Source organism: Nycticebus coucang, chromosome 19 (genome assembly GCF_027406575.1).
Source record: "Nycticebus coucang isolate mNycCou1 chromosome 19, mNycCou1.pri, whole genome shotgun sequence".
NCBI classification, from domain to species: domain Eukaryota; kingdom Metazoa; phylum Chordata; class Mammalia; order Primates; family Lorisidae; genus Nycticebus; species Nycticebus coucang.
This window is the reverse complement of record NC_069798.1, coordinates 47,111,765-47,137,472: the sequence shown is the minus strand read 5'-3', so window position 1 is coordinate 47,137,472 and position 25,708 is coordinate 47,111,765. Positions and strand designations below refer to the sequence as shown.

General features: G+C 40.4%; 1 protein-coding gene across 1 annotated transcript; it reads left to right on the top strand.

Annotated features, from left to right (window-relative positions):
* Positions 1 to 881: 881 nt before the first annotated feature.
* MEX3C (mex-3 RNA binding family member C) lies at positions 882 to 25,708 on the top strand. The gene is made up of 2 exons (XM_053571769.1): positions 882 to 1,996; positions 22,676 to 25,708. The coding sequence occupies exons 1-2, from the start codon at positions 1,246 to 1,248 to the stop codon at positions 23,899 to 23,901; spliced, it is 1,977 nt and encodes a 658-aa protein (XP_053427744.1). The 5' UTR covers positions 882 to 1,245; the 3' UTR covers positions 23,902 to 25,708.

Below are 25,708 nucleotides of genomic sequence, written 5' to 3'. Positions count from 1 at the left end.
ACTATCTGGTACAAAAGGGAGGGATGGGGTAGTCACAGCCTAAGACAGAGGAAAGTAATAGGCTTTGTTTTAACAAGCCACTTTAACATAATCCCTAGATAAGATAGCCTCGGTGTCAGATCGCCTGAACAATACTGCAGAAAGTGCGTCTAGAGAGGAGGGAACAATGAACTACTTTAAAAAGCTTCAAAGAACTGAGTTCAGCACCTCAACGCTCCTGATGACCAACCGGCTCGCACGGAAAGCCCAGCCAGCTGGGCGAGCGAGGGCCAGAACCGAGGGAGGAGCATCCCCGGGTAGTCTCTGGAAAGGCCCAGGAGCCACGCGGCTCAGGGAACCACCCACGCGAGAGGATAGGCCCCTCCTGGATGACTCTCCTTTCATTACACTGAAAGAGGCAAGCTTTTTCCCAGCCTGAGCAAACAACGTCCTCCGGGCTGCTGCTCACATGGTACCTTCCCTAAAAGAACCCATTCGATCGCTGTGGGGGGAGACTAGAAGGAGAGAACTCAGGTGTGCTTGTGGAGTGTCCCTCCCAACCCCTGGCTTCAGCCTGCCCTGCAGCGTTTTGTCCGTCTCCCTTTCTCCGCCCCCATTGCTCTACGTCACAAAGAGTGACGTATAAAGCGAACAATCACAGTCCCTCTCCTCGTGAGCCAGTAGGGAAAGGCGAGAAGGGTGGGGGGAGGGGAGAAAACGGAAGGAGACGGTTTCGGGGGCTGGCTCGTCCCCGTCACCCAATCAGAGAGCTCTGGGCAGGGGCGGGGCGGGGCCCGAGACGAGGGTGGGGGGGTGGGACTAGAGAAAGGAATTGGAAGGCAGCAAGAGGAGAGGGCGGGCTCCCCGAGATTAAAAGCAGCCAATCAGAGCGCGCCGGCTTCATTCGGAGAGCGGCGTGGGGCGTCGCCGCCGCCGCCGCGCGCGCCGGGGGCTGGTTAAGGCCATGAAACAAAAGAAACCCTGAGAAGGGAGCTGCTGCCACCTCCACCAGCCCGCCCCGCTGCCGTCCCCACCCACCCACCTAGTTACCTACCTCAGCCTTCTTCCTCTGACCCTCCACCCCGCCCTCTCCGGTCTCCGGGCCGCCCTGGCGCTCCTCCGCCCGGGTCGCCAGCCCCGCCGCCTCCCCAGAGGAAAGGTGTTTGCACGCTGAGCAGGGCCTGGGCCCTGTCCGCCATGGGGCTCGCCGCCTGCCGCGCCTGACCCGGCCGCCGCCGCCGCCGCCATTGACAGCGCGCCGCCGCAATGCCGAGCGGCAGCTCCGCGGCCCTGGCCCTGGCGGCGGCCCCGGCACCCCTGCCGCAGCCGCCCCCGCCGCCGCCACCGCCGCCGCTGCCGCCACCCGCGGGCGGCCCGGAGCTCGAGGGGGACGGGCTCCTGCTAAGGGAGCGCCTGGCCGCGCTAGGCCTCGACGACCCCAGCCCGGCGGAGCCCGGAGCCCCGGCGCTTCGGGCCGCAGCGGCGGCGGCGCAGGGCCAGGCCCGGCGGGCGGTGGGACTGTCTCCAGAAGAGGGGGCTCCGCCCGGCCGGCCCGGAGCCCCGGAGGCGGCTGAGCTGGAACTGGAGGATGATGAGGAGGAGGGGGAGGAAGCGGAGCTGGACGGAGACCTGCTAGAGGAGGAGGAGGAGCTGGAGGAAGCAGAGGAGGAGGACCGGCCGTCGCTGCTGCTGCTGTCGCCGCCCGCGGCCACCTCCTCCCAGACCCAGCCGATCCCGGGCGGGTCCCTGGGGTCGGTGCTGCTGCCAGCCTCCGGTTTCGATGCCCGGGAGGCGGCGGCTGCGGCCGCGGCGGCGGGGATGCTGTACGGAGGGGACGATGCCCAGGGCATGATGGCGGCGATGCTGTCCCACGCCTACGGCCCCGGAGGTTGCGGGGCGGCGGCGGCCGCCCTGAACGGGGAGCAGGCGGCCCTGCTCCGGAGAAAGAGCGTTAACACCACTGAGTGCGTCCCGGTGCCCAGCTCCGAGCATGTCGCCGAGATTGTCGGTCGCCAGGGTGAGTGCGGGGAGAGGGGAGCTCCAACTGGGCATGGCCCTGGGCGTGGGTGGGGATCCGAAAGAAATGAGGTTGAGGCCGAAAAAGCTAATCCGGCGAGTCCCCCAGGTCCACCACGAAGGGGTCTGGGAAGATGAAGGGTCGACGAGGTGAGAAGACAGGTCACCTTGCGAAAGCCCACGCTGCTCTGCTCGCCTCGCCTAATAAAAAGTGTTAAGTTTCTCGGGTCATCCAGCCTGGTGGAGTTCACTTTACTTAGGCTGTATTCGTGGAACACCAGGTTGGTGTGTTACTAGAAACCTCAGTGAGGTGGTAAATGGTCGGGTCAGAGAAGTTATGGATTCGGTGTTTATGAAAAGCTTAGTTTGCGCGGCGGAGTGTCTTATACGAGCTCTCTGCTTCCTTTACAACTGCTTATTCAGATGGAGAAATGGAGGCTTGAAGAAAGAGCTCATTGGAGAGGAAAGGGGTGTGCAAATGATCGGTATCACCACTATCCCCCCGCCCCTCAGCTATTCAGAAACTTAGCTTTTTGAAAAGTAGCTTAACTCTGTTGCTCTTACTGTAGTCATCTTGATAACATTTTTACTCTTGAAAAGACACATTGGCTATTTTTTCTAACACTTTATTGTGCACGAGGAAGAAAAGCTGGACAGTAAGATAATTAAGGAACTTTATGCTTTTATACAGTTTTCAATAATTTACTCTTCTTGCCAGCACACCAGTACTGCAGACAGACTCCTCCCACATCGTTCAGACAAAGGACCTATGTCTCAGATTCCAGGAGTAGATTTGTGAAGGTGGGGGAAGGGGATGCCCAAAGTACCTCTTTTTTCTGACGTTTTTAGGGAAGAGTCTAAGGTCTTTAATGGGGCCTTTTCCTCTTATAACTTACCTGCAGGATAACTTACCTGCTGGCACCTCATTACAATATGGTTTAGCCTGGTTGATGCATACTTCTTCAATGTTTAGGTTGAGACCATTGGTTGGGGTCAAATAAAGAGATGAGGGCGCTGCTGCTTGTATGATCTCATCCTTCCCCAAGTGCTCTAAAGTACATATGAATGAGAGGTCTATTGAAATTGTGGTTTCACTTAAAAGTTAACTTATTTCTTACCTGCAGTTTTTTAATAAGAAAAACATCCGAAAATTAGATTAGAAGCTGGAGATTATTTCACATTGTCTGTTGGCACTTAAAGACACACTGTTCACAGCCAGAATCACTCAGTTGAAAAGGAGTTTATTCTGATACTTCTTCTGGTAAATGAGTTTCAAATACCTTGTTTGTTTTTGACAATACTGAGGGTAATAATCTCCAGGAGAAAACTGTTTCACCTAAACAGTATAAAATTAAAACATCTTAATTTGTAGGTCCAGAATGAGTTGGCCATTCATGTAAAAACATGAAGGGATTGTTAAGTATCAAACTTTTTCCAGGTATTTAGTTTATTGTACTGAGTTGAGAATATTAAGTTGATTCAAACTTTCTACCATTTAAAAGCTAACAGTCGAGTAAATAGTGGAATGGCCCTAACTCTAGTGTGACAAACAAAACGTTACAAATATGAGAACATATGCCCAGGAGGGCCTTGGCAAATGGAGAGGAGTTTACCAAATAGAGATTGGAGAAAGTCTGAGTAACAACGTGAGTAATGGTATGATCTAGGGTCAGGTGAAGAGCTGGGAATGCAGGTATGCAGACCTGAAATACAAAGAATTGGTGAATACTGTGCTGCTCCCTTGGCACAAGTTGGTTCAGTGTGCTTAGGGTGACAATCCAGGGTAACAAAGGAAAAGAATATTTACACTCCAGTTTTACTAAGGGACAAAATAAAATATTTTGTAGATTTAGTTTAATAAAACTCTTGTCCTCCACTATATTATACCCATTAAAACACTACAAATGATCCTTGATTGTGTAAACTGTTAGCTTTATATAAATCCATTATGTAAAAGTAAGTCCAGATTTTTACTTTCTACCATCTATTACATGATAGCAAATGAGATGGGGGGTGCTGTGCTTATTAGTTAATAAGGAAATGTAAATCTGTCTTAGGACATGGAGATAAATTGCTGACTATTCCTTTTGCACTTAATATTTTCCCAGAGTTGACAGTACTGTTAAAAGTATGTCAGTATCCTCTATCTTAAAAGCAGAAAGTCTTGCTCTTTTCCTATTTTAAACCATTCAACTAGTGGATCATTGACCCTGTTGCCACCCCCAGCTCCAGCATAGTAATAAAACCTGTAATGTATTTGCTCCTTTGGAGAACTAAGTGACTTCCAGTGTTCACATCCTATTACAGAGTGATAATTTCCCCATGGGAGAGGACCTGCCCTAAGTGAGTAAAGCAGAGCAAATCATTTCATCTTCTTGTTTGCTTTGGAAGAACTAAATTTTCATCCTTAAGAATTATCCACTTCTGTCATTTTATTCATTACCTGAAGTCATAATTTTCTGCTTGACATCTCTTAATTGGTTTTAGAAATAATTATGTCACAAATGGAGACATTTATGACTTCAAGCTCTGAAGCAAAGAGCAGGGCAAATGGAATTCTGAGTCATATAGACTAGCAACTGGTATAGATGGCCTCTGGTTCCATTGTCTTTCAAAAAAAAAAAACACTGGAGTTTTTGTGTTTTGTATAACTCCTATGCACACATGTGTGTAATAAATCTGTTGTACTTATTTAAAAGGAGGCCAAAGAAAGTTTAAAAAAAAAAAAAAAAAAAAACACTGCCTATGATAGTGATGAAAATGGCGGAGTGTTTGACGTTATATATACTCCCTAGTAGCATATGCTCATTTGTAAATATTGACCTTGTTTTTTTTCAACTTTGCATCTATTGTGAAACCAAAAATACTATAAAATAAAGCCAGGAACAGGAACTAGAGAAGTTTGTTGCTGTAATTAATTCAAAGAAGTTTTAAAATGGGGATATCAGAAATAAATCTGGCAATAGATTTTTTTAAACACCAATTTTGTAAACTTAGAAACATCTTTTTAAGTGTATTAAGTATCTGCAGAACAGATTAACAGAAGTTAACAGGTCTAAATTAAATCAACAGGTTTTTTCCAATTTTTACAGTTATTATCCATTTATACTAAAAAGTAAATTAAAGCAGAATTCTATACCCATTCTTAACTATATTGTAAATATTAAATATCACAAATTTAATTGTGTAAAGCCTTGTGACACTAGGTTTTATATTACTATCTAAGGTAAATGAGGATCTTACACTATTTTCATTATACTGTAGTTGATAGTATTTGTGTGCTCTGCAGCCTCATAATCTAGATAAGTGATCTCCAGCTTTTTTGATTGTGTACCCTGTCAAAAAAAATTTAAGCTTGTACTCCCAGAATCTGGATATTTGTGTATGAATATTTATGCTGATACACTGTATATTATAAAACATGTAAAATTTTAAAGGAATGATAGCCGGGTGTTGTGGCAGATGCCTATAGTCCCAGCTGAGGCAAGAGGATCTTTTGAGCCCAAGAGTTTGAGGTTGCTGTGAGCTGTGACCCCACAGCACTCTTACCTACCAAGGGCAACAAGGTGAGACTCTGTCTCAAAAAAAAAAAAAAAAAAAAATTTTTTTTTTTTTCCCAAAGGAATGAGGTAAAACTGGAAACTGGTACTCCAATTTTTTTCTTCAGTGGATTTTTTTGCCTGTTCAAATTGTCCCTGAGATAGACCAGCAGTCCCCAGCTTTTTGGCACCAGTGACCATTTTTCTGTGGGTGGGGGCAGGAGGGTGGTGTTGGGATGATTCTAGCGCATTTCATTTCATGCATCTCATCTCAGATCAGCAGGCATACTAAGTGCAATTTAGGTTCCTCGCATGCACAATTTACTATAGGGTTCAGAGTTCCAGCTCATTTGTGACTTATGCAAGCAATGGGGAGTGAGTATGAATGCAGATGAAGCTTTGCTTGTTTGCACTCTCTTGCCACCCATTCCTAACTGGCCAAGGACCAGTAGCCATCAGCAGCCCCCCGGGGTTGGAGACCACGAGCTAGACCATTTTGGAAATTTTTTTCTTCCTTATCAAGCTATTATATTTTTACTCACTTCAGTGGCAGTGTTGTCATTTTTTTAACAATTAAATGTATCCTTGTGATAGTTTTTCCCCAATTTCTTTTTTTTTTTTAAGAGACAGAGTCTCACTTTGTTGCACTCGGTAGAGTGCTGTGTCGTCACAGCTCATAGCAACCTCCATCTCTTGGGCTTAGGCAAGTCTGTTGCCTCAGCCTTCCGAGTAGCTGAGACTGCAGGTGCCTGCCACAATGCCTGGCTATTTTGTTGTTGTTGTTGTTGTTTTGGCCAGGGCCTGGTTCGAACCCACCACCCCTGGTATATGGGGCCAGTGCCCTACTCACTGAGCCATAGGCACTGCCCAGTTTTTCCCAATTTATTACGGTGGAAACAACCCTTCAAACTTTTTTTTTTTTCCAGAGTCTCACCCTTCGTAGAGTGCTATGGTGTCACAGCTCACACCAAACTCCAGCTCTTGGGTTTAGGCAATTCTCTTGCCTCAGCCGCTCGAGTAGCTGGGACTACGGGTGCCCACCACAACACCTGGCTATTTTTTTGTTGTTGTTGCAGTTTGGCTGGGTTCAAACCTGCCATCCTTGGTATATGGGGCTGGTACCTTACTGAGCCACAGGCGCCACCCAACCCTTCAAACTTTTAATACAGCTGAAATAAGGTATGTACTTGTGACCATGAGGAAAAAGGGCTTGGTCTTACTATACATAAATTGCTTGTTCAAGAAAAAGTACACTATGTGAATAAGCAGTTTCAAAATAATGCTAAAGTTAAAGCAGTTTTTTCTTTAATAAGTGGGGAGTGGCCTTGTTGGCCTTCTTCTTTTTGCCAAGTACTATGTTAGGTACTTTGCCAATGCCATTTAACCCTGCTAGGCAGTTACCACTGTCTTACAGATATAGATACTGAAGTTCTGAAAGATAAAAGTGCTGAAATAACGGATCGTGGATTTAGACCACTTTATTTGACATGAAAAATAAAGTTCTTTCCACTTGACATTGCTGTCTCAGTATTGAGGCATTCTGCTCTTGTAATTAATATTACTTTATGTTAAGCTCTGCCCTAATCACCTGTGATACTGTATTTCTAGTGTTCTTAATATCATTACTATCCTAATTAGGTTTACTTAATAAAAACTTGGTGGCCTCATACCCAGAAGGCACAGTTACTACATTGTAATGCAATTCTAATGTGTTTAACTAAAAATTCACTGTCACTTACAGTCCAGAAAGTTAATTTGTGTGTTTATATATATGCATAGTAGCTTTAAAAATTAAATATTTTCACTTTTTTATGCTTTAAAATGTATATTTATAAATAATGGTTTGTATTAGCTCTGGGACACTTGAAAGGTTCAAATTACTCTGTTTTGCATACAGACAAGGAATCTTCTGCATGTTCTTCCTGCCTTTTTCTGCTAATAAACTATTCTGATTCACAAGGGAAGAAATGGAAAATAAAGTGGCAATTCCAGGGTATATTTTGGGGGGGTGGGTAGGACAGGGTCTCACTCAAGTGCAGAGGCCTTTTAGCTCACTGCAACTTCCCAATTCCTAAGCTCAAGGGCTCCTCCTACCTCATTCTCCCATGTTGCTGGGACTATAGCTACATGCCATCATGCCTGACTAAATTTCTCTATTTTTTGTGAAAATAGGGTCTCACTGTGTTGCTCAGGTTAGTCTTGAACTCTTGGACTCAAGTGATCCTCCTGCCTTGTCCTCCCAAAGTGCCAGAATTACAGACCTGAGCCACCAGGCCTAGCCAAGGGTGTATTTTCTACATCCCACATCCCTTACCAACTATAAATGATCTAGGGAGCTACATATTTAAGAGCTGTTTCTCTTAGAGATTTCTACCCAGGAAATTTGGAATTCTAGGTAATTTTTCAGTATATCTTCACTTTCAAGGAAGTGAAGTATTTAGTTAAGAATGCTTAATAGATTATTGATTTGGTTTTGAATACTTAGAGAAAGTTTAAGTTTTTGCCTTAAGCTCAATACAAAAATGTTTTAGAATATGTATTTTAATATTAAAAAAAAATAAGCTACACCAGAGTGCCTGTAACAGTCTCTTTCAAGTGTAGTTTATTGAAAAGAGCCAGTAGTCAGAAAACGTATTCCTGAAGTCTGATTATTCTTTGCCACTAATTCACTTCGTGATCTCGGGCAAATCATTGAAACTCCCTACCTACGCTTCAGATTCCTTTTCTGCAGCTGTGCATAATCATATCTACGATAACTCTAGAGCAGTGTTTTTCAACCGTTTTTTATCTCCCGGCACACTTTGACCTATATTTAAATTTCCATGGCACACTTAAAAAATTTTTTTTTTCCTATTTGAGACAGAGTCTCATTATGTCGCCCTCAGTAGAGTGCTGTGGCGTCACAGCTCACAGCAATCTCAATCTCTTGAGCTTAAGCAGCTCTCTTGCCTCAGCCTCCCAAGTAGCTGGAACTATAGGCGCCTGCTACATTGCCCAGCTATTTTTGTTATTGTTGTTTAGCAGGCCCAGGCCGGGTTTGAAACCACGAGTCCCCAGGGCATGTGGCTGGCACCTTAGCCACTGAACTACAGGCACCAAGACCATTTAAATTATGTTGATCAAAAAAAAAAAAAGTTAAAAAAAAAATGCTTACTGTGCTTCAAACTTCTTTTGAACATAATTTAATTAATTATCTTTAAAATTTTTTGCAGTACACCAAAGATCCTCTCACAGCATGCCAGTTGAAGATCACTGCTCTACAGTATCTGAATGATACACAAATTAATTGAAACATATGAAACTATAAATGATAGACACATTACTTTTGTTGAGGTAAATCTGAAATCAATTGAGAACATTCTGTTTAATCATGTTAACCTTTTTTTCAGCTTTAGCAGACATTTTCACACACACTGTCCTTATAATGTAGTAGAACTAGAACCATCTGATTTCTGAATGCCTAAGATAGGCTTAGGTAATGCGGCAGTAACAAAGAACCCCACATCTCAGTGTTAAAACAACCAAAGTTTGTTTTTTGTTCACAGAAACTGCCCATTTTAGTCATTCAGAGACACAGGCCAGTGGAGCAGCCACCATCTAAAGTTTTATTGGTCTGCCCTGTGCCAGTGGGCAGAAGATTATGGCATAGCACACACTGGTCTTTAAATCTTTAGACCTGAAAGTAATACCACATCCAGTTATAGTTTATTAATCAGTGCTAGTTATCTGGCCACACCCAATTTCAAAGAAGCAAGAAAGTGCATTATATATAGCCATGCATACACAGCCAAGATGTTAGTGAACAGCTCTGATGATTACCACAGTACTGTTTTATAATTCATAGGATTGTTACAGAATTTTAAAGTAATTTCTAGCATATGGAATTTAAACTCAAAATGAAAAAATAGATGTTTATAAGCTATTAAATATCTAAATGAGATACTGAGTTTACGTTTAAAAAAAACCTCTTTAGGAAGCTCTAAATAAATCAGCAGCAATTACTTTAAAACCCCATTGATATTTAGGTGATTGTATAGTGTTAATGCTTTTAAATATACTGCATTTTCAGTGTTTCCCAGATGGTTCACATGCCATAAGTTGTAGGTTTACTTTTAACTTTTTCCTCACGCTAATATCATTGGTTACACTGTTAAGATTTGCAAAGATTAAATCTGATATTTAAAGCTTTAAAATAATTCTCTAATATTAAGATTACCAAGCTCAATTATACTAAATACAATAAATGCATAGCTTAATACTGTTTGAGCAGTTCAAATATTTATTGTTCCCCAATTGATTTGGGGAATTTTAAGTTACACTGAGTAACTGTAGAACCTCTTTGATGCCAGTGTTTCAGATTTAAGGATAATTCAAGTTGTGTGGTTTATTTCCTTTGTTTAATAAGTGAGGACTGCAGTTCATTGTATGCAGGGAAGCCTGATTTGTTCACAAATAAACCTGTATCGTGGAGTGATAAGACTAGGCTTAAAATAATAAACTTCTTTAATGGAAGCTCCAGATGTAGTTGAAGGTAAGCATGAAGAATTTGGTCTTAACCTTGATGGGAGGGAGGGAATGGTTCCAAACAATTAGTAGTTCCCCACAAACGATTACCAGTGTTTGCATTTGGAGCTGACCTTTATTATTGTTCCCTTTTTCTATGTCCTCTCTTTTCCCCTTTGCCGAAGGCCTTTCCACAGGTAATATTTAGTATACTGTAGGAATGGACACTGAACTTGAAGTTCCTAGAAAACTTAAGTTTCACCACTTGCCGTGACCTTGGACAAATCACTTAACCCTCAGTTTCGTCTTGTGGGAAAAAAATCTGTTCCTTTACCTTTTCAGGTTGCACACCCCATCCCCTTTTGTGTTGTTTGGATCAAATTTGAGAAGATATCATTAGTGTAAATCCATGGTGCAATTCAAAGTATAGGGATGATAAATTGTATATGAGGTTATGGTGAAGTTCTCAATTTTTTTTATTACTGAATTTTTTTTATGCTCTGAGTGAATGCTAATTAAAACCAAAAACAACATTTTAGTATGTTTTTTCTAGGATATAACACTGATTATATATTTTAAAGTTATAAATATGTCTTAAAATTTATTTAAAATTCAGAGTTGTGGAAATGTATTTCCTGGCAAAGCGCTGAGCTAGTCTGAAAGAGAATCATGTACAAATAAATCTGATTCCATTATGTGGTACCTAAACAGAGATAACTAAGGTATGTGTATGTTAACATCTTCTAACGCGGTTCACAATCTGTGGGTCGAGACCCACAGGAACTTTATTAAAGGCCTGCAGCATTAGGAATGCTGCTCATTAGGAATCACTGCTCTAAAGAGAATGAACATAACTTAAAAGCTTCCTTTAGAAAAGTTGTTCTGCCTTTTATCTCTTAATTTACACCTTCTTCTGATTGCTTCAACCTTCATGGAAGGCTATATAAAAACCTTTTCACTAATTTTTTTTTTATTTTGAGACAGTCTTACTATGTTCCTCTGGGTAGAGTGTCGTGGCGTCATAGCTCACAGCAGCCCCAAACTCTTAAGTGATTCTCTTCCCTCAGCCTCCCAAGTAGCTGCCACTAAGGCGCCTGCCACAGTGCCCGGCTATTTTTTGTTGCAGTTGTCATTGTTATTTTAGCTTCCCAGTTTCCAGCGCACCAGCCTCAGTGTATGTGGCTGGCACCATAACCACTGTGCTACAAGGGCCGAGCCCACTAAATATTTTTTATCTTGTTGAAAATAAGCAAAAAACATATTAGATTTTGTTTAACCTTTCTTTTTTTTATTTTTTTTTTTGAGACAAAGTCCTACTCTGTTGCCTTGGGTAGAGGGCTGCAGCATCATAGCTCACAGCAACCTCAAACTCTTGGGCGTGATTTTCTTGCCTTAGCCTCCCAAATAGCTGGGACTACAGGCACCTGCCACAACACCTGGCTAATTTTTCCATTTTTTGTAGAGACAAGGTCTTACTCTTGCTCAGACTGGTTTTGAACTCCCGAGCTCAAGCAATCCACCTACTTCAGAGCCTCCCAGAGTGCTACAGAGGATTAGAACCACCACACCTGGCTTAACCTCTATTTTTAAAAATACCTTGTACATTTAAGGAATCTTCCACTGACAAATCAAATAGGAAAATAAGGCAAATTGGGAGAATGGTGATTTAGAAGTCGCTAGTTTATAATTGATAATTCTAAGCTTTGGATTTCTTCATATATAAAATGAGATTGAACTAGGTGACCTGTCGTAGTTCTTATATTCTGATTTTTGCCCAAAGAAAGTCCCTAAAATTATGCAAAAGAAAACCAGATTTCTAATTACCAGTAAGGTTATCTTCGTATCTTTCCATTTTTGCAAAATTTGTAATCTTAACAGGTTTTTCACAACCTATAGATGTTTTTATCTTTTGAAGATAGTCTTTAAATGTTTTTAACTCCCTATAGAAAATCAGTTCATTTGGGAGTTTATTTTTGTGTGTGTGGTTTTTTTTGTTTTTGAGATAGTCTCCCTTTGTTCCCTCAGTCAAGTGCTATGGTGTCATAGCTCACAGCAACCTCAAACTCTTGGGCTCAAGCAATCCTCTTACCTCAGCCTCCTGAGTAGCTGGGACTACAGGTGACCTCCACAATGTCTGACTATTTTTAAAGACAGGGTCTCCCTCTTGCTCAGGTTGGTCTTGAACCTGTAAGCTCAAGCAATCCACCTGCCTCTGCCTTCCAGAGAGTTTGTTTTAATAACAACAAACATGTGTCAGCCACTGTGCAAAACTACATGTATCATTGCATTTAATCCGTTATTATTTCTACCACACAGATGAAAGAACTCAGTGAAGGTATAAGCGACTTACTTGAAGTCTCAAGGTAATATAGATCAAGACTTCAGCAGTCATGTCTCACTAAGAGAACAACCAGACAGAAATCAGCAAGGATAATGGTAGAAGACTTAACTACTACCAACAACCAACAGTATAAGAGAAGGAAATGACAGATGTATATCTGTACATGAACATGGCTCTAAATACTTAAGTTACGATGCTTGAGGTTGATAAAAGTCAGTGAAGGCAGAACTGAATCCCAGTTATGTTTGCATTCTTAATACTGGTTAAAGTACCTGAAACAAAGTAGATACTTGCTGTTTATTTGCTTGAACTGAATTGTTGGATTAGAAGCTTGTTGTTTTATTTATGATCTATTTTCCATATTGCATTAATTGGGGTTGTCTTCCCTGTTGCCTTTATTGCTCTTTTAATTTAAAAGAGCCAGTCCAGCTAAAGTTATTTTGAGTTTTTGTTTGAAGGACAGTAGATACTACTTGATTGAAAGCATTAAATGTCCATGTGTAAACTGATAATAAACAAAAATAAAATAATGAAGCTGTTTGAAGTACTGTTGTAGTGACTCCTCAAGCGAGACAGAGTATTCCTAAGAAAATTCAGAGAATTTTGATCTTAGAAGAGAACCCTGGAAAGGAAAGCTAATTTTTCTATATTATACATTTAGGGGAGTACATTGCATTCTTAAAGTATTTAAGATATTAAATTAAATTATGTACTTAACACTGGGATTTAGCTGATAGTCTTTGAAAATATAATGATGAAATTGAGTTCTTGTCAAGTGCCCATTTTATGTAAAATCGTTAAGTAATATTATTTCCCAATTCATTGTAATATATATTTTAAACCATGTAAAATGTTATAGGTGGTCCCCGATTTACAAACATCCATGTGATCTGACTCTCACACACAGGGGCTTTTACAGATACTGGTAATTATGCCTATATTGACTTACATACAGATTCTTAAGAACAATTCTGCCTCATTCATAACCTAAGGGCTACTTCTATACTTTTAGGGGGAAATACTGTAGAGTAGGGAAAGGAGTGTAAAATTAAGACAGCTTGTGTCTGAGGTCTGATTATGTAGCTGGGAGATCTTGAACAGTTGAAGCTCTTTCCTGCTCTTCCTAAAGCATTATGTTACAATGGTTAAATGGGAAACAAGCAAGTGTAGTAAGCGTTTTTAATACAGTATTTTGTTTAATCCTTGCAACAACTAAGGGGAATGCCTTTAATCATAGTCCCTTACACGTGAAAGAGAGGTGGGGTTTACTGACGTGTTTGAGTTTACAAAGCTAGTTAGTAAAGGTTTAGCCAAAGCCTTGTGTTCCCAACTGTTACTCCACCAGTCTTTTCTTGAGGAAGCAACAGACATGTGCATGTGAAATATAGCATCTGACTGTCCCAAGTGCTTTTTTAGACTTCAGAAAACGAAGAGTTGACTGTGTTTCCTACAATAAGTTGATTAAAAAAACAGAAGCATTGGAAAAGACCTGGAGGTTGAGTAACCTAAGGTCAAAACAGCAGGTTCCCAGTCTTACAGATAATTGATTTTTTTGCTCCTTGTATCACTTGCTTTGAACTGGAAAGATTTGCATATGGTAACTATAATAATAGTTACATCTATGTTTGCATTATTCTTGAGTTTGTAGAGCCATTCACACATACAATTTTATCTTTGCCAGATGGTCACATTTGTTACTCAGGTAACTCACGGAGGAGGGATTGTGGTAGGAGAAATCTCCAGGTTATTTCAGGAAATACCTGGGCAAAGATAGAAGAGGAACAAGACATGTTTAGGAGATGATACATTCTGAGAAAAGGTAGGTGATATAGCCACTTAATGTGGGGAGGAGGAATTTAATGTCAGGCCAAGGAAGTTTTATTTTTCTTGAAGGGAAAAAAGAGCTATTCAAGAAGTTTGACTCCCCTATCCCTGTTTTTATGAAAAACTATATAATGATTTTCCTTCCCCTTCAAAACCTCTTAAGGGGAAATTTTTGAAGAAAGGTCTACCTGAAGGACTACTAAAAGTGGAAATACAACAACCAAATATGGTTTTGGTGTTCGAAAGGGTTTGTGCTTCCTTAATGCAACTCACATGTGTAGATTGCTTATTAAATGAATAGAAAATATAATGGATTTAATTGCTGGAAAGCAAAGTCCTCTTTGCAAAAATCTACAACACATAACTTGAAATAAATATACTAGATGTCCACTAACAGTGGCCATACAGCACCTGCCTTGCATCCTGTTTTTCATTCTCTCAACATTTTTCTACTGGCTATTGTGATAGCTGTTTAGATAAGTCTGCTTTTTGCATCTTTTATGCTCCTACCAGGCTAACATTCATAAGTGTCATGTTACTACTCCACCTAAAATTCTTTGTACCTACGAGATAAAGTTTAAACTCACTTGCGTGACTTTGAGGACTTCTACCTCCCCATCCAGCCTTGTTCCAGCCGTCTGCTCTCCATTCACTTGAAGCACTCGCGAGATTGAACCATGGCTCTGACTGAGCTATCCCCTACTCTTGATTTCCTTCTTTTGCACTTGTAGTTCCCTCTCCTTTCCTTCCCGCCTGGCCAAACCACTTTCTTCAGGCCTCAGTGCAAATGCTTTTGAGGCTTTCTTACATTTACTGTAAGCAGTAAAGTCAACTCTTTCTGTGCGCCCACTGCTTGTGTGCCTGTTTTCATAAACTAGTTATTGTTAAACCGTATTGCTTTACTGTTTCCCCTAGACTGAACTCCTTGAGAGCAGAAATGGGAATTTAACATTTGAATGTGTAATTTCAGCCCTTAAGCGGAAGAGAAATTTAGCGAAATGCTCTTGGATCCCTAAGAGTGATTTATCTGGGAACTCTTGGTCAAAGCCCTTAGGACAAGTGGAGGCCAGCTTTTATTTGTGCATTCCCTACCAAACCACTCACTTCCCAACAGAAATATAGTCACCTGGTAAGAGTTGTTGTCAATGCCCAGCTTATATTTTCTTCCTGTTTGATTTTAAACTATCCTTTCACCCTATTCGAATGCCTATGATTTCCCAAACCATTCCTGACCTTATCTATCTAGAGCCCTGGTCATTGGGTTACTATTCATAGACAGGGATTTAAAAACTAGGTACTTGGTAGAAAGGGAAAATAATAGAAGGAAAAGAAAAAGGGTAGGCAGAATAATTCTACCCACCAAAAGATGTCCGTACCCTATTATTCCAGAAACTATTAATATGTTATCTCATTTGGCAAAAGGGACTTCACGTGTATTTTATGCAGATGTAATAAAAGGTATGGACCTTGCTATGAGGAGGTTGTCTGAGATATCCAGGTGGGTCCAGTGTAATCACAAGTCCCTAAAAGCAGAAAGCCTTTCCCAGCTGAGTCTGAAATTTGGAAATGAGAAGGACGATTGGCACTGAAGACAAAGGGAGTCATGGGCCAGGAAACGCCAGGTGGCCTCTAGTAGCTGGGAATGGCCCTCAGCTGGCAGCCAGCAAGAAAATTCAGTCTTATCATTACAAGCGACTGAATTCTGCCAACTTGAATGGACAAGGAAATAGATCCTTCAGGTTACCAGAATGGAATACAGCCTTGCTATCACATTGATTTTAGGATTGAGACCTATGTCAGACTTAGGACCCACAGAACTATAAAATAATAAATTTGTGTCATTGAAGCCACTGTGGCGATTTGTAGCTTGTTATGGCAGCATTAGAAAACTAAAGCAGGAAATAGGCAAGTTAAAGGACAGAAAAAAGATTTCTGGACTTTAATCGAACTAATGGCAGTTGTATCTTTACTGTGACTATAGTATTACATTCTGAAGGCTCCTTCTTAATGCTGATTGAAAGCCTTCCAAAGGGGACTGAATAAGAATGTAATACTTCATATTTGAGTCTGTGCTCTTAGGGCAGTGGTAGTGGAATCTTTAAGAGCTTTGAAAACTCTAGTAGTTATCTTTCGCTGCATAAGTCACCACTATTTAATAGTTTAAAAGAGCACACGTTTATCCCCTCAGTTTCTCATGTCAGAAGTCCAGAAATGGTGTGCCTATTCAGGATCTTACTGGGCTCAAATCATCTGGGGCTCACGTCCTTATCCAAGCTCACTGGTTATTGAGAGAATTTACTTTCTTTCTGTGGGAGAAGGGGAGCTCCTAAAGGCTATCTCCAGATCCTTGTCATGCGGTCACCATAGGCCCTTCACAGCACAAATTTGTTTCCTTTCTTCCAGGTTAGCCTGACAGAGCGCATCTCTCTGACTTCTCTTCTGAGGTCAGCTGGGGAAAATATCCTATGCTTTTAAAGGACTCGTGACTAACTCGGGCCCACTCAGATAATCTGAATGATCTCCCTATTTTTAAGGTGAACTGATTTGAACTGTAACTACATTTGCAAAATCCCTTCACAGGGGGCACCTAGGTTAGTGTTTGTTTAAACAAAATGTGTGTACACCAGGGCCAGGAATCTTGGGAGGCCATATTAGAATTCTGCCTATCATAATTATCCATAGATTGCGAGTGTCTGTTTAAAGAGTTAGTAGTGAATGATGAAAGCTCCATGGACTTTTATTTTTTACTTAATTATAGACCACTGGTTACCTAAATGTTTACTCAGTTCTTTTTTTTTTTTTTTTTGAGGCAGAGTCTCACTATGTCACCCTTGGTAGAGTACCGTGGCGTCACAGTTCACAGTAACCTCAAATTCTTGGGCTCAGGTGATCATCCTGTATCAGCCTCCCAAGTAGCTGGGACTACAGGCACCTACCACAACACTTGGCTGTTTTTTTGTTGTTATAATTGTTAATGTTGTTCAGCAGGCCTGGGCTGGGTTTGAGGCCGGTGCCCTAGCTGCTGAGCTACAGGTACCAAGCCTACTCAGTTCTTTATCACACTTTGTTTTTCCTATTGAAAAGTGGGAACAAATGGTATAGATAGGCCATTTGCTACTTTCTGCTACCACTCGAATGAACCATGTTTAAAAACAAAAACAACTTGCAAGATTCTGCTGTAGGTGTCCAAGATACGTTTCTAGTGGCTAGAATAGGTGGCTTTTTAAAATTCAGTGCTATAAATTCATCTACTCTCTGGCCTCCAGAAGCTGCTTTAGGCAACAATAGAGCATAACTATAGTATTACCGTTTCCAGCTGTTTTAAGAAATTTCATCCGTAAACCTAGGTCTTCTCAACTCCACACTCCTTCTACTTCACTAGTTCTTTTGTGGTAAGTACATCATTTCACATGTTTCATGGAACTAGAAAGTGACTTTGAAGGTGAGACAGTCTAGTGGTTTTAAACTTTTTTGACTGTAACCCACAGCAAAAAGAACAACATTGCATCCCATTGTACACATTTCACTGAAACATTTGGAACACATGGAGTTCTTCTCTTGTTTATGCATCCCACTAAATTGATACTGGAACTAGTGGTTTGAAAAACACTGAAGATACCACTGATTCCACTCCTTTTCTGTCCCAGTCCTCTCCCAGTAGCAGCAGACCTCCCCTTCCTAATTACTGAAGCTGGGAGAGGCTCTTTTTACCGTGGAGAAGCAAGCAAGGCAGAATCCTTTTACTATACCAGGGAATGATAGGACCAGTGTTCTGGTTGCAGCTGTAGGGTTTTAAGGTGAAATAGTTCCAGCAACAATGATGTAGGAAGGGTGAATGGGTCTCTACACCAGTGAAGTGAGTTGGAGACTTTATTTGGGGGACTTATTTCCCAATCAGGATAAAATTATAGCTGTGAAAGTGGTTATTAGTGCTATCCTGGTTTTTGGCTTCTAAGCTGTGTGGTCCTGGCTTCTGCCCATAGATTACCTTGAATACAGCTTCCATTTGCTTATATCTGCAATTGTAAGAAAATAAATGTGCTTACATTTTAGAATTATAAAACCTTGTTCAACAAATGAGGTAATGAACTCATTTACCCTGCTGTTTACGTACAGGAATTCCCCCTTACCTAGGGTATACTTTACCAAGACCTTCAGTGGATTCCTGAAAACCCCCGATAGTCCTGAACCCTGTATAAACAGTACTACATTTTTTCAAATACATACATATCTGTAATAAAGTTTATAAATAAGGTGGAGTAAGAGACTAGTAATAACTCACAATAGAAAAGTTATATAACAGGTGTACTGTAATAAGTTACATGAACGGTGGTCTCTCTGTCACATATCTTAACTATATTCGCCTATTTTTGGACTGCAGTTGACTATGAGTAAAACATGGAAAGCAAAACTGGCTGTGGGGACTATAAAATAATCTCAGGACTAGCCAGAAGTCTAATTAATATGCCAAGACTAATAAAGATGTATTATTTCTTTATATCTGATTTGTTTTTCTTTTCTAATTTAATCATTTCTTTGAAAAGGTAATTTGTGTGGCTCAAAATTTATTGAAAAAAAGAATATACGTCTCCCTCTTCCCCTGCTCCCTATGTCAACCAGTTTTATGAGTGCATAGTATTCCATTAGATACCTAAGCCAGACTCAAGCTTATCTAAGCATATGTGGTAAAATACATAGGTGATTTTGTAGTTGAGCGAGTATTTCTGCAGTATCGTTTCTGTAAGTGGGATTGGAAGGGCATGGGGCATATGCATTTATAATTTGATAAATACTGCAAACTATCCTCATTAGCCAAATATTGAGCTCTTAACTGGCCTCGTTACAAAGTTTTTGATATTTCACTATCTTTTAATAGACATTTCCATCTTCAGAGCCATTTGTATATTCTGCAAACTGTTAATTTTACCTATTTTTTCTGTTGGGCGTTTTGTGATTTGATTTGTAGGTGAGGAATATAAAAGGGAAATTAGCCATTTGTGAGATGAGTTATATTTTAGTTTTTGTTTTCAGTGGCTTTTACTGTGCAGCCATTAAAAACAAAAGTACAGGGTGGCACCTGTGGCTCAGTGAGTAGGGCACCGGCCCCATATGCCAAGGGTGGCGTGTTCAAACCCGGCCCCAGCAAAACGGCAACAAAAAAAATAATAAATAGCTGGGCATTGTGGTGGGCGTCTGTGGTCCCAGCTACTCGGGAGGATAAGGCAAGAAAATCACTTAAGCCTAAGAGCTGGAGGGTGCTGTGAGCTATGATGCCACGGCACCTACCGAGGGCCATAAAGTGAAACTCTGTCTCTTAAAAAAATATATATATATGGTCTGTCAGTATGTTCATGGCTTCTGGGCTTTATGTCACTCTGGGATTATAAATTATATGATTTTTTAAAATTATCTTTGAATTTTCAAGTAGAAACCCATCTTCAAAAGATTTTTACCTTGTGCACAAAATTATAAAAATGTTTTTCTTCTTTAGTTTTCACCTTTTTAGTACTCCACCTATTCGTATAGTCCCCAACTTTAGAATGTATTCATATTCCAGAAATCATGTGTTAGTTGTTTGGAACTCGGAGTAAGTGTTTCTTTTGTTCTTTTGCAGTTTTGGCCATGGCCGGGCTTGAACCCGCCATCCCTAGTATATATATATATAGGGCCAGTGCCCTACTCCTTGAGCCACAGGCACCGCCCAGGGTATGTGTTTCTTTAGAAACAATGGTGAGGTTTCCTATGGTCTAATCTGAATTGAGGGTGTGTTAAAACTTACTATCAAATTTAAAGGAGAGAAGAAACACTTCTGTTTTTATGGGCAGTGGTTTAACAGGGGCTTGGCCTTGCTTCATTCCCGTTACCTTTTTCCCCTTAAGTGTAAAACCTGATAATAAGCCCAGGATCCTTTTGGGTAGAGTAGGCCTGTCTTTCTCCCCTATCTTAGAAGTGATCCAGGCTTAAAACACTTCTCTCTGTCCCATGAGGCATATACTAAATACCTATTAGTACCTCCCATAGGGCAGATAGTGTTCTGTGAACCTTTAAGCATATTTCCTTAGTTAATAATGCACACCTACTAGGTGTTAAACAGAAAATATTCTACTAAGGTATGACTGACAGTTGTTTATAGTCTCAGAAAAATGTATTTAGAGAGGTTTAATTCATTTTCTCATGGCCCATATTAGTAAGTGTTGAAAGGGACCAACACTAGACCCTTCAGCTAATTCTCCTTTTGTCCTTAATAGAAAGTGGCTGGTGTTTTTCTGCAGGATGATCAGGACTGCCTGTTGTGAGGAAATGTGATCATAGCAGACTGCATTATCAAGTTGTAGCCCATAGCCCAGTGTAAATTTATGTATTCAAATAATAACAGTAACTACCCAGAATCATCAGTCACATATCAGCCAATGAAAAGTGATAGTAATTCTCGGTCCCAAGAAAATACCCACCGTGCTGAATGAGGGAATCTCCTGGACATTTAGCCTGTATAAATGGCAAGTAGATAAGAAAGTATTGTTGCTCGGTCTTCAAATTCCTTTTCTATGGTGGAGCAAAAACAGATACAGATTGAGCATCCCAAATCTGAAAAATGAAATGCTCTAAAATCAGCTTTTTGCTCAGGAAAATGCTCACTGGAGCGTTTGAGATTTTCTGATTGCAGGTGCTTGTCTAGCGAATATAACACAAATATTCCAAAATCCAAAACATTTCTGTTCCCAGGCATTTTGGATAAGGGATACTCAACCTGTATAGACAGCCACCTATACTTTGGGAATGCTTAGGAAGGGCACACAAACCCATTCTGTGGGAGAGGATGGGGCATCTAAACCAAAACCTGAAAGCAAGTACATTATTAATACATTAGAAGGGAGAGTTTAAGAAAAAGACCTACTCAAATTGTGACACTTCTCTTCAATAGTACCTAGTTTCTTTATTTTGAGGAACGAACAATAGCATGAGACATTCATGAGAACAACTCCATTGTGGCAAACTTCCAGTTTGGATCTTTGGAAAGTATAACATCAGTTATGTGCCTTAGTTGTATTCTTGGCATTTTAGATTCCCATTTGAAGCCCTCTAATCTTACACATTTGGTGCTGGTAATCAAAGAAAGGTGGTTAAAGTGGGGAATTAGGAAAAGTTATGCTTATGTGTCTTGGATGTTTTATTCTAACTTTTAAATATACTTAGGATTTGGGGCCAAGGCCTTTTATTTGAGTGTATTCGTAATCCTTCAATAAAACATAAAAACCACATCGAACACCAGTGTTCCATAGCAGGTCTTTTTCTTTCAGATGGAGCAAGAACTTTTAAGTGAGCCCCAAATCATTCTTTTTATCCTAGCCTTTTACAGGTGTTTTCACCCATACATCATTCAATAGCAGCTTTTTTTCCCTTACGATATTCATCTTATTGACATTTCAAAAACAAGTAGATTTTCATAGAACTAAAGTGTTTTTTGCATTTATATTTCGTTGGCTTATATAATAATTTAGATAATTTAGTTAATAGCTCCAGAACACCTAGCAGAAAAAAATGAGAATGAACAACTATTCACTCATAATAATCCTAGAATTCAACCGGTGGGAGCAGAAGGGATGACCTGTGAGCCATGAGCACTCAGTTTGTTGTCATCAATTGAGTTTTACAGAAGAAAGAGTAAAGTTCCATTAATGTGGTGAGGCAACGACGGAAGTCAGTTTAGAAACTTCTGTCGTGGCGGCGCCTGTGGCTCAAGGAGTAGGGCGCCGGTCCCATATGCCGGAGGTGGCGGGTTCAAACCTAGCCCCGGCCAAAATAAAAAAAAAAAAAAAGAAACTTCTGTCGTGTTGTGTAAAAATTGAGTTTGTTGGACTAGCAAAAAAGACCGTAGATTTTGAAGTCAGACTGAATTTAACTCTGGTTAGGCTGCTTACTGGTTTTGTGACTTTGGCAAGTTAATGGTTTTTCTGGATAGCTTAAGCGTCTTTTTAGAGTGTAACAATCTGGTTCTTAGAGTTATTGTGTAGATTAAGTGAGAATAAATATTAAGTGTTTTGCATGTACATTAATGTTTTCTTTGCCACCAATACCCTGCGTAGTAAATTATCAGTGTTCTGAAAATCAAACCCACTCACGGCATAGCTTTCCGGTATAGGCTACTTTATGCATTGTTTGCAGCATCTAATAACAAGGGGAAGAAAACGAGAAGCCTAACTTGAGTTTAAGACCTCCCAGTAGAGGTACCATCTCTTTCCAGATGAAAGATCACCGGAGAGGTAAAGCTGGATCTAGAAGGATTAGTGGAATTATGACTTTTATCATCTTGTGATTCATTTGTATGATGAAAAGCAGACTTTAAAACTCAATAAAATAAAATGTAATTGCCCAGTAACCAGACATTTAGCTTAAAAGGTACTTTCTGTGATTTGTCTTTGTAAATACCATTGAAGGAGATACTGGTTCTTATGAAATGTTTTCTTTCTAACAGGTTGTAAAATTAAAGCACTGAGAGCCAAGACAAACACATATATCAAGACACCTGTCCGTGGTGAAGAGCCCATTTTTGTCGTCACTGGACGAAAAGAAGATGTTGCCATGGCCAAAAGAGAAATCCTCTCAGCTGCAGAGCACTTCTCCATGATTCGAGCATCTCGAAACAAAAATGGCCCCGCCCTAGGAGGATTGTCATGTAGTCCTAATCTGCCGGGTCAAACCACTGTCCAAGTCAGGGTCCCCTATCGTGTGGTAGGATTAGTGGTTGGACCCAAAGGAGCAACTATTAAAAGAATTCAGCAGCAGACCCACACGTACATAGTAACTCCGAGCAGAGATAAGGAGCCTGTCTTTGAAGTGACTGGGATGCCAGAAAATGTTGACCGAGCCCGGGAAGAAATAGAAATGCACATTGCCATGCGCACAGGAAACTATATAGAGCTCAACGAAGAGAATGATTTCCATTACAATGGTACCGATGTAAGCTTTGAAGGTGGTACTCTGGGCTCTGCATGGCTCTCCTCCAATCCAGTTCCTCCTAGCCGTGCAAGAATGATATCTAATTATCGAAATGATAGTTCCAGTTCTCTAGGAAGTGGTTCCACAGATTCCTACTTTGGAAGCAATAGGCTGGCTGACTTCAGCCCAACAAGCCCATTTAGTACAGGAAACTTCTGGTTTGGAGATACACTACCGTCTGTAGGCTCAGAAGATCTTGCAGTTGACTCTCCTGCCTTTGACTCTTTACCAACATCCGCTCAAACTATCTGGACTCCATTTGAACCAGTTAACCCACTTTCTGGCTTTGGGAGTGATCCCTCTGGTAACATGAAGACTCAGCGCAGAGGAAGTCAGCCATCTACGCCTCGTCTGTCTCCTACATTTCCTGAGAACATAGAACACCCACTGGCTCGGAGGGTTAGGAGCGACCCACCTAGTACAGGCAACCATGTTGGCCTTCCAATTTACATCCCTGCTTTTTCTAATGGTACCAATAGTTACTCCTCTTCCAATGGTGGTTCCACCTCTAGCTCACCTCCAGAATCGAGACGGAAGCACGACTGTGTGATCTGCTTTGAGAATGAAGTTATTGCTGCCCTAGTTCCATGTGGCCACAACCTCTTCTGCATGGAATGTGCCAACAAGATCTGTGAAAAGAGAACGCCATCATGTCCAGTTTGCCAGACAGCTGTTACTCAGGCAATCCAAATTCACTCTTAACTATATATATATATACATAAATACTATATCTCTATATGGACTCGTAAAGGCATGGGTATAATGGTACCCCCAGTAAACTTCCTAATGAATTCTTATGACTGTTATCAGGCTTTATTGGGATTAGGCTAAAGTTGTTAGTAAACTTATAAAAGGCTGCTATGGTAACACTAAACCTAAGTGGTCTCTTGTCTATTAGTTTGGTTTGAATTATTAATACTATCCTGTAGACCCAGAGACATAGCTTATCTAAGAATTGCTAAAGCTGAAGTTCACCTTGTCTGAGTGAAGATAATCATAGGTTGTGTGAGCCTATGAGAAAGTGTATACGTCTAAGATTTCAAAACAGTGGGTCCCAAAGCCTAACCGCAGTAAGAGTTTATGGAGGGTCCTTGGCATTACAGATGATTCAGACACTTCCAGTGCTGCCTTCTTTACACTGCCAGTTTTGACAAAACAGGTTTGTTTGTTTTTTATTTTACAACAACTTATGCCTAATTCTGCAGAATTGCAAGTAACTTTTTAATGCATAGTGATTACTTATTGGTAATAATAGGGCTGATGGCAGTTTACTTAGATCACTGGTTATAATTTGGGACAAAACTGCTACATTGACCTTCATCTCGCAGAGGGCTCAAGGCTGGTATGATCAATGGATCAGGAATGCAATTGTGAAATCCCAACTGTTGCCTCCATTGGTGAATGTGGAAATGGCCACCTGGGTTTTCCCATATCAGGAAGGGGTTTGGGATGGTACCTGTATTGGCTAATAATTGAGGATGTAAACATTCCATTCACTAGTCTGATCAAACTGTTAATTTTTAGACTATAGATCAAAATGTGAAACATTTTATGTTTAATCCATATTTGTCTTGCACATTATAAATATATTTTTATTTTTTAGTAATTTTAGGGGTGGGGGAGGGAGAAAGGGATAATAATGCCCTTGGCATAATTCACAAAAGCAGCTGCCTGTGACAACCTCCAATCAGTTTACTTCATTTCAAAACTATTTCCAATCACAAGGAAAGATTTCTTTAAAATACACTTGTACATTTCGCCTACGTTGTGTATAACTCATCCTCAGTATGTTCCCGAATCTGTGCTGGCATTGAAAGGACAAAACATTGTACTAGTGGGTTTTTCTACTAATTATTTTTTGAAGCATTATTTTCCCAACACAAAAGAACTTTTTTTCTCGGTATAACGAAAATTGAAATCCTGTATGTATTCAATAGTAAATAGACAGATTTTATTTTTTATTTCCACTTGAAGAGTTACATTTCGTATAAAAGTTTACAAATAACAGTTTTTATTTTGATTTTTCAGTATAAAAGAAAATTGCCTCGATGGCATATTATGATGTAATGCTAATTGCTTGTAGGATAGTTAAATGTCAGTATTGAAACCTAATCTCTAGCTGCCGTCTTGTAGATATGAACGAATGTTCACCAAGCATGTATTTTGTATTTTGTTGCATTGTACACTGCAACTAATAAGCCAAGGAATCGACATATATTAGGTGCGTGTACTGTTTCTAAAAACCACAAACTAAGAATGATAAATTATCAATATAGTTTAGTATTTGCTAATTTTACTACACTCTTTTGTTATGTATATGTAGGGAAGTCATAGGGATTATAAATTCAATTTGAGTAAAGTTTAAAACCATATATTTTATGATAAAGGGCCTTTAACTTAAGATGGCCAAAGCACTGATATTATATATTTGCTGTAAAGAGAATTATAAGAGTTTTATTTTTCTGATATTAAAAGTTACTTAATAAAGACTTGTTTCCATTAACTTGAA